At 36.1% G+C, this 8,893-nt stretch overlaps 1 protein-coding gene across 1 annotated transcript; it reads right to left on the bottom strand.

Annotated features, from left to right (window-relative positions):
• Positions 1 to 2,063: 2,063 nt before the first annotated feature.
• On the bottom strand, positions 2,064 to 4,521 carry LOC133803900 (uncharacterized). The gene is made up of 5 exons (XM_062242045.1): positions 4,159 to 4,521; positions 3,940 to 4,051; positions 3,241 to 3,305; positions 2,627 to 3,142; positions 2,064 to 2,418 (listed from the first exon to the last, which is right to left on the bottom strand). The coding sequence occupies exons 1-5, from the start codon at positions 4,360 to 4,362 to the stop codon at positions 2,299 to 2,301; spliced, it is 1,017 nt and encodes a 338-aa protein (XP_062098029.1). The 5' UTR covers positions 4,363 to 4,521; the 3' UTR covers positions 2,064 to 2,298.
• Positions 4,522 to 8,893: the final 4,372 nt, after the last annotated feature.

The following is an 8,893-nucleotide window of genomic DNA, read 5'->3' as shown; positions in this document are numbered from 1 at the left end:
AAATTTAATTTTAATTAATTAAAAACTGATTAAAAACTTATTAATTAACCTTAAATAAATTTAAATTTTAATTTAATTAACAAATCAATCCAACTTTGAAATAAAAAATGTGGGTGAGATTGGGAGGGTGGGGAACTGAGATGGTGAAGGTGAGATTGGGTGTAATATGAGTTTTTTTTCATTAATTAAATTGAAATCTAGGTTTATTTAAAGTAAATTAATAAGATTTTAATTTGTTTTTTAATATTTTAATTCCAATTTTTGTTTGTTTTTAATTAATTAAATTTATTTTAAATTTTTTTATTAAAATTATTTTAAAGTTTCAATTAAATATTTATTTTATTTTATGAATTTTGAAAATATATTTAAATCATTTAAAAATAATAAAACAATTGAAAATAAAATAAATCACTAAAATAATGGATAATTTGGGAATATTAAAAATTCAAACGCACTGAAGGTACCAAACTATGTAGTTTTTGCAAACAGATGGTATTGATTGATAATTGTATTTACCCTAGTTTTTATGAAGTATATTTTGAGATTTATTTTCTACCTTTTAGTATGTAGTGGGTTGATGACTAGTTAATTTTTCGTTATTTTTTTGACACTATTTTTTTTTTTAAAAAAAATTAGAGACCTGAAAAAAATTGATGAAAACAAAAGAAATCTGTATTTATGATGAAAAAAATCCCTATTTTTGATCTTGATCTTATTTATATATATAAAGTTTTGACAAATTTTCTTTTCTATTATTTTTGTTTTTTTTCTTACTAAAGATTGAGTTGTACGAGTGCAGTGCATTTAATTATTAATCGAAATATAAGAATATTTTGTAGAATAAAAAAAATCAACGTAAAATAACGATCTAATATAAAGAGATTTTTTTTAGATAGCATACTGTATCAAATTAGAGCATAATTTTCCCACCACAGTGACAGATGGAGACACCGTATCCAACTAAAATAAATAAAAATGTTGTCGATGAAAATTTGCATGGATGGAGCAAGAATATATTCTCTCCTCTTGGTGCGCCTTTAACACTTACTCAGTATATCTTATAAATAAAAGTATAAATATATAAGCGTTGCACTATCAAATCAATCCCAACTGGTTCGGATAAAAAGAAAGGTGAAGGTCGGTTGAGGGTACAGAGTAGAATCTCTAGACCCTAGAAATTATGCCAATGCAAAACATATTAATATGTGGATATGTTACAGGACTCACTAGCTATATATAACAACATACTCCACAATTTACATTAATTAAAAGAAAAGATAAGCATAACTAGATCCAGAGAGAGAGAGAGAAGAACAAATGGGTTGGTTTGTAAGAGAAGGGAGCAGTTCGTCATGGAAAGTGGGATGGACAGAACGAACCCTTGCCTCCTTAAGCGCACCTCCTCTTCCATTGATGGCAATAGTGGGTATCGTTGTCGTTTTACTGTCCATTTCGTCGTACGCCAACTACAGGTCCCAGATGCAGCAAACCATGATCGGCTTCAAGATTTTCCTCTTATTCTTGCCTTTGTTGTTGATTTTTTTGGCCAACTCCGTCGCCAAATACGGCAGCGTTTTGGTCACTAGTCCAAGGACAAAGCGTGAGTATTCGACGGAAGCGTCGTCGTCCGGAGGGAATTCTCCGTGGGGCGTGGCTATGCTTCTCGTTGTACTTATGGTCTTGATCTCTTACAAGTCTTATTTTCATTCCAAGTGGTGGCCTCCAATTTGGGGAACCTACTAAAGTTGTTTTTTCACCATCTTCGTCTGTACAAATAAAAATTGTGTCCTCCTACGCTCTTACATATATATATATATATATGTTTGTTATATATGAAACAAATAGTCTTTTTCTCTATGCGAGTTAATAATACTGTGACATGATGAAAAAGATCATGCTATTATGATTCACTGGTTCAGATCGACCAAAGCATCAATCGACCGACTCAAATTGCGAATGGTGTGGTGTGGTTCAGATTGATCGAATGTTTTGATTCTGCATTATATGGTCAGATTTTCATGGAAGAACAATAATTGATTGTCTCAGATTCTATTATTCTTAAATAATAATAATAATATGTTACAATATCACAACAGTCTTGACACATCTAAAAAATTATAATCATACAAAAACCACCCCATTCCCAAAACAAATGTTTTTAACAAAATAATTGGTCCCTACTCTATAACTAAATCCAAATACATAATTTACATGAGAATCACACAGTAGTATAAAGGATGTGACCAATTATGTGAGGTCCCTACTCTATAACTAAATCCAAATACATAATTTATAACCTCACAAAGGATGTGAGTTCTTCAACTTGGGAACTTTAAAGTTGGCTGAGAACAGTTTTGGAGTCTCCGACGTGAGTACGACATCATCATCATCTGCCTTTCTCTTTGATCTTCTGCCACCCTGGTCGCAAGAAAATATTATGGCATCAATTTACAGAGTGAAAAAATACACAAGTTTTTACTCAACTTTTAGTGAGGATCATTCAAATAAAAATTAGACATGTTTAGCAATCTTGTAAAGATCATAAACTGATATGTTCAACTTTTCGTCAAGAATTATAGGATCATCAGATTTTGAAAAGCACAACAAAATCAATTTAATTTCATACCTTTTCAGAGACCTCCGTAGAATCAGTAGCACTGTTCTTGCCCCGCAAACTAGACGTTTTTGTTCTAGTTGTGCAACGAGTTAAAACAGGTGTAATTGAAGCACTTCTAGACTTTCTCAGAAGATCTACTTCTTTTGAGAGTCTTCCAGTTTCTGCCTTTAACTTATTAGACTCTTCCTTCATTTTAGTTAATTGACTTGTTAATCTGGCAATACAGTCATCCTTTTCATTATTAGATGACTGTAATTGCTCCATACCTGATATAAGCTTCCTTAATTTCTCATCTGCTTGTTCAATTTCAGAACTCTTACTCCTTAAATTTGTCTCCAAAATTTTGTACTGATTCCACACGAATGTCTTCTCTGCCAAGAGTGCAGATACCTCAGATTCTTTTTCCAAAGAAAGTTTATCATAGTCCTGCTTTAATCTTCTTGCTTCACTTTCCAGCTTTTCAGATCGATGTTCTTCACTTTTACTACTTGTCAAAGACCTTGTATTTCTATCTCTTACTCCGCTCTGAAAATACCAGAAAGATTACAACAGTGTGTAACCATAAACAGCAAAAAATTATATAAAGTATTAATAAGAATAAAAACCAATAAGAAGACGTGTACCTTTGGCTCAGAACACTTCAATTTAAACAACACCTTAAAATCTTCCAACTCAGTGTGTGCATACTCTGCAGTCATAGAGCTTTAAGATTACAAAAGCTAAATGCAGAAACATAAAGTATTACATTACACCTCGAAACTCAAATGATATACCACCTTACTGTCAAAACATAGGAGGGTCATTACAAAAGTTGAAACCTCATGAAATAAGGTGAAGGTGGGCTAACAAAAGAAGCAACTTTAGCCATTGCCAAAGAGGGAAAGTCACGTAGTGACACTAGAATATATAAAACCCACAAACAGACCACAGACCACAAGAGCTTTCAGTATTAAAGCTATGTTTCTAATCTATTCAGTTCCTTAGCTCCCAGATGCTTTGTTCACAAATGGCAAGTTGTACTTTTAGAATGAACTATCCAGACCTTTGAGAAGAAAAGAAAAACCACTTCCAACAAAACCACTTTTAAATTCTCTTCCTCCTTACCACGCTTTCTTGACATGTAAATCTTAGTTACTAGCTTTATTTCGAGATTATGCCAAATTGGGCAAGGAAAAAAACTTCAAATTTACCCATTTTCCCACCCAGAACGAATCGCACCAACCAACCAAAAAAAAGTGAACAATAACATGAAGGCAAGAAAACTAAGCACATTACTGGTGATATAAAGAAGAGTTCTTCATAATGAAGAAAGAAATACTAACCTAATCTTAGTTTGTCAATATGCACCTCCCTTTGCTTCAAACCCATAACCAATTCAGCCTTAGCCACTTCAAGCGAGCCTGCCATATCATGAACTAACAAATCCCCCTTCACCTGCACACCAGATAACGAAAGAATCAGAAAGAAAAAAATGCCCTTTTTTTTTCTTTAAAAATCCCTGCAGCCGTAAATCCCTAATTTGGAATCGAAACATAAATTACCTGAGAAATTTGGTCTTCCAAGAGGCGAACATCGCAGACCCATCGGTCGTGTTGCATTGTGATACGATCTTCGAGGAGTTTGCGCTCTTTGGCGAGCCCCTCAAGTTGAGTCTGCTGGGTCTGCAACATCTCCACCAAAGCGTTAAATATTTTTTGCCAATTTTGACGATCCGAGGGAGCTTTAGGCCTTCTTCCCGTGCCCATTATGAAATTACAGTTAGATCAAGAAGAAGAGGAAGAAGTTAACGAATTCTCGGCGAGCGATAGTAGAGAAAAAAAAAGAGAAGAAAAAGAAGACCGTTGGAGCCTGCAGAGCAAATTCAAGTTTAACGGTCGACTTTCCGTGCGTTAAAGTGGATGAAAGATTTCAACTATTACTTATTTATATGTCTTTGCGACTTCTTTACGTTTTTTTTTTACCTTACAATAATATACATAGAGTAATTCTTCTGTAGGGCTTTACTTTAAAGTTTTATTGGTGGGACTCTTAGTATTTCTCGACCCGTGAATAATTTTTGGCACGATTTTTTTATGACCGTGAATATTGTAGCTATTTAGAACACCCTGCAAATTTTCAGAAAATTCTTAATAGTTTACAGTACCGAAAACCAGAATCAAACATATTGCTTTCCACGCGCATAAAAAAAATTAGTCACGAGTTCAACAACATGTTTGAACTTAGTTTTCGGTACTGTAAACTATTTATAATTTTCTAAAAATTTACAGGATGTTCTAAATAGCTACAATATGCACGGTCATAATAAAGAATCGTGTCGAAAACTGTTCACGGGTTGAGAACACTGAGATCCCCACCGGTAGGGCTTAAAGTAAAGCCCCTATAGGAGAATTCCCCAATATACATATATTATAAAATAATTACAAAAATCACTTACAAGATTTAATTTACAAAAATGTCTTGCCACATCATAAAAAATATCGGATTCTAAAAGTATTATACCTGAATTTGAAACGGTAACATCCCAAATTTATTGATAAAGCTTAGAGCCTTGATTAGTGTGTCGGGAGGGCATAAACAAATATTATATGCATTTTTATGATTATATGCATGATTATATAAATTATGTGAGTTATATTATGATATGACTATTGTAGCATATTTAGGTGTATTAAGTATGCATGTGGGTCTGTTTCTTATTAAAATAGTATTTTCCTAATTTTGACCTGTTGATGGTATATTTGTAAATATATGTGTTTTGTAATTTAGATCACATTATTATGTGGATATATTTGAGTTATTCGACACGAGACGATCCTAGTGAGCAAATTAGCGAAAAAGTCACAACGGGGTTAAATACCCAGCTCAAGGTAAGCCTAGGGGTATTTTGGTAATTTAGTATATTACCGAGATTTATCAGGTAATGGAAAGTTATTTGGTGATTATTTGGGGATATTGAAATTAATTGGAAAATATGGTATTAATTGAGGATTAGTGGGGAATGGTGGCAAAGGACAATTTTGTCATTGAGGGCATTAAAGAACAAATGTATAGGCAGGAGGCGTTTTGGTCATTTCATGCCCATGGAATGGCTTAGTCAATTAGAAGCCTTCAGAAAAAATAAAAAAAAAATTCAGATTACACACTAAACAACTCTCCCATTTCTCTTTCTTTCTTGTTTTCCCTCTTTCTCTCTTGGTTGTGGCTAAGTTTTTTTTTTATTTTAGGGAAGGAAGTCCTTGAATTGGAGGCTTAGAGCTGGAAATTGGATTTAAGGTGCAGCTTTGGGTCGTAATTACTCAGTTGAGGTAAGAGTTTTACTCTGTCTTTGGTAAATTTCTGGCTTGGTTTTAGTGTTCTTGAGTTTTAAACTCAAGGCTTGGATTTTGAGTTATGGTGAGGTTTTGGCTTGGTTTTTGGGGTTTATATGTAGCTTATGATGTGTTTTTATGAGTGTAAGACTCAATTATGGGTTTGGTTGGAGTTGGGATGAGTTTTCGGGGATTTTGCTCGGAGAAAAACACTGGAATTCTTTGTTCACGAGGTTGCTCCGCGACCCGCATGAACCCAGAGGCGCTGGGGTTCTTCTGAACCGCCTTGGGACCGTGACACCTGGTAGGCTGCGCCACGGCGCATGTCCTATGCCTTTGTGGTTCGGGGCTCTCTGCCTAGAAGTGCACCGCGGCCTTCGGGGGCGGGCCGTGACTCTAATTGGAGAAAATGGGCAAATGGGTTTTAAGTTGCAGAGACTCAAACCTAAGGGCTCGGGAAGGATCCTACTACCCGGTTTAGTAGAATTCTAGGTTCTGGAGGCTAGGACTCAGTCTACAAGCCTTTATTCGCTCGTTATTAATGGCTATTCCTTATTATGGTTGTGACTAGGGTTCACCGATTGGCTCATGAGAAAGGGGTTGTGCTCAGGGTCGTGATACGTGTCTTGTTAAGGACCTAACGTAAGAAAATTGCACCTAGTCTATGGTTAAAGCTTGAGCCTGGTGATTGAACATGGTTATAACTATGATTGAGATGTTTTATTAGACATGCCTGATTGTATTGAGCATATTTGTGATAAATGATTTATGCTTATCTGTATTATTTGATTGAAAGGCGTGACTTATAAGTCAAAGGCAGCACTAGCGCGCTGAGCGCAGGTCGGTATGCTTAGGCATATCCAGGAGTATGACATACGCTTGAACAACTTTATGGTCGCTTGGAAAATGAATCACCGGGTATGCTTGACTAGCGCTATGGCTAGTTATCGGTTAATAGGGCTATGGGCCCCAGTGTGTCTATATAGTCACTTAGCTGGATTGAATGCATGAGTAGAGTTGTTACTGCTAGTCATACCAGATAACATTATGAAATCTATTATCAACTGCTTATGAGCATGTCTATGTTTTCTTGTTGAGTCTTGGCTCACGGGTGCTATGTGGTGCATGTAAGGGAAAAGAGAAGATGGACCAACCATGAGTTGGAGATTTTCGGTGGCGGTGTGTACATATGCTACCTACTCGACCGCAACGGCCGGGGATTCAAAGAAGAACTAGGGTTAAACCCTAATTTTACCGCTTAGCCCGACATGTTTTGTATTCACCTTTCGAGTTGTAAATAACTTGTTAAATGTTTATTTTGGGATCCCATGTACGAACTTAAACTTTTTAATGAAAGTAAATATTCCTTTGACCAAAAAATTTAACCCTAACTCGTTAATTACTTCTAGTTACACAGTTATGTCCAAATGACTTGATTAGCTAGTCCAATACTATTTAAAATACACAATGTAACGCTCTTGGCTATCTAGGGCATTACAACTTGGTATCAGAGATGCCAAGGTTTAAGGGTTCCTGAGGACTGGTTAGGTATGTACACTCGCCGCTAAAGACAAGCTCGACTTGGGGTTTGGTAACTTTTTATGTGGTTATGTGTTTAACTTCTTAAATGAGATATAAATGTCTTATTTGTTGCCTTATTAGGGAGTATGAGACATTCTGATAGGGACTGGCCCTTGACTGTTGTGTGTCTGTTAAAGATGTACTTATTAGCACTATCACTGCTTGTGAATACTAAGGAAACGCTTATCAGCACTGGTATATGCATATGTATGCTAGAAAATGCTTATTAGCATTGCTATTTTCTTCTGAATGCCAGAAATCGTTTATTAGCATCATTATTTTCTTATAAATGTCAAGAAGTTCTTATTAGCACTATGTTTGAGCATGAATATGAACTGACATGCTTATTAGCATGAATGCTGGACATGCTTATTATTATGACTGCTGAGTGTGAAAGCTATTGAAATGCTTATTAGCATTGGGATTGCATGTGAATGCTTTATTTGATCAGTTTTGGACCGTGGCGCGGCAAGAGGTACTATTATCACTATCTGATAGGTCGAGTTGTTAACTATAGATAAACTTGGCAATATGCTTCAAAGACGGCCAGATCGATTAGCCGGCCAAGAAATACAGGCACAAGAAGATAATCAGGGTCAGGCCCCTCCACCAGCTCCAGAGAACTGGCAGCAAATGCTTGCTTATATGCAAGCTAAATTACAAAGGCAGGAAGAAGAGATCTTCCTATTGAGATAGCAACAAGTTACAGCAGGGAACGTTCCACCAGTGGTACCGCCTACATTGGTACTGGTAGTAGTACAGCTGCCGGAGGCTGAGAACATATGGGAACCCCTGTAATGCCCTCGTTAACCAAGACTGTTACATTGTGTGTTTAAAATAGTGCTTAATTCGCTAATCAAGTCATTTGAACTTAAATGTGTAATTAAAGACTAAGTCAAGGTCAGGTATTAAAAGATTTGGTCAACAAAATGATTATTTTTCACTAAAATATTAAGTTTATACACGAGATCCCAAAATCAGTTTACAGACTTGTAAAAGACAAATAGAATACAATTTACCCATCCTAAGCGGCAAAACAGGGTTTAACCTTAATTCCTCCCAAGCAATCCCGACCGTGGCGATTGAGCAGGCTGCATATGTACACGCCGCTCTTGAAGCTCTCCAACTCATGGCTGGTCCTGCTACCCCTTTCCCTTACCTACACCACGTAGCACCCGTGAGCCAAGGCTCAGTAAGAAAACATAAACCAGCATGCACAACTAAGTGCGGGAACTCAAACCTAAGGGCTTGAGATCGATCCCACTACCCGGTTTAGTAGGATTCGATATCCCAGAGGCTAGGACGCAGTCCGGAAGCCTGTGTTTTCTAGTTATTGATAAGATTCTATATTATGGTTATGACTAGGTTATCGCAAGGGGCTCAGAAC

The sequence above is a fragment of the Humulus lupulus genome, chromosome X (assembly GCF_963169125.1).
Source record: "Humulus lupulus chromosome X, drHumLupu1.1, whole genome shotgun sequence".
Taxonomy (NCBI): Eukaryota; Viridiplantae; Streptophyta; class Magnoliopsida; order Rosales; family Cannabaceae; genus Humulus; species Humulus lupulus.
This window is presented reverse-complemented; position numbering and strand designations above follow the sequence as displayed.

Excerpts from the sequence above, each read along its gene's own strand:
- LOC133803900 (XM_062242045.1), bottom strand. The coding sequence starts at position 4,362 with ATGGGCACGGGAAGAAGGCCTAAAGCTCCCTCGGATCGTCAAAATTGG. Across the intron at positions 4,052-4,158 it reads TGGAAGACCAAATTTCTCAG|GTGAAGGGGGATTTGTTAGT; the intron begins GTAATTTATGTT and ends TCTGGTGTGCAG. Across the intron at positions 3,143-3,240 it reads TGAAGTGTTCTGAGCCAAAG|AGCGGAGTAAGAGATAGAAA; the intron begins GTACACGTCTTC and ends TGGTATTTTCAG.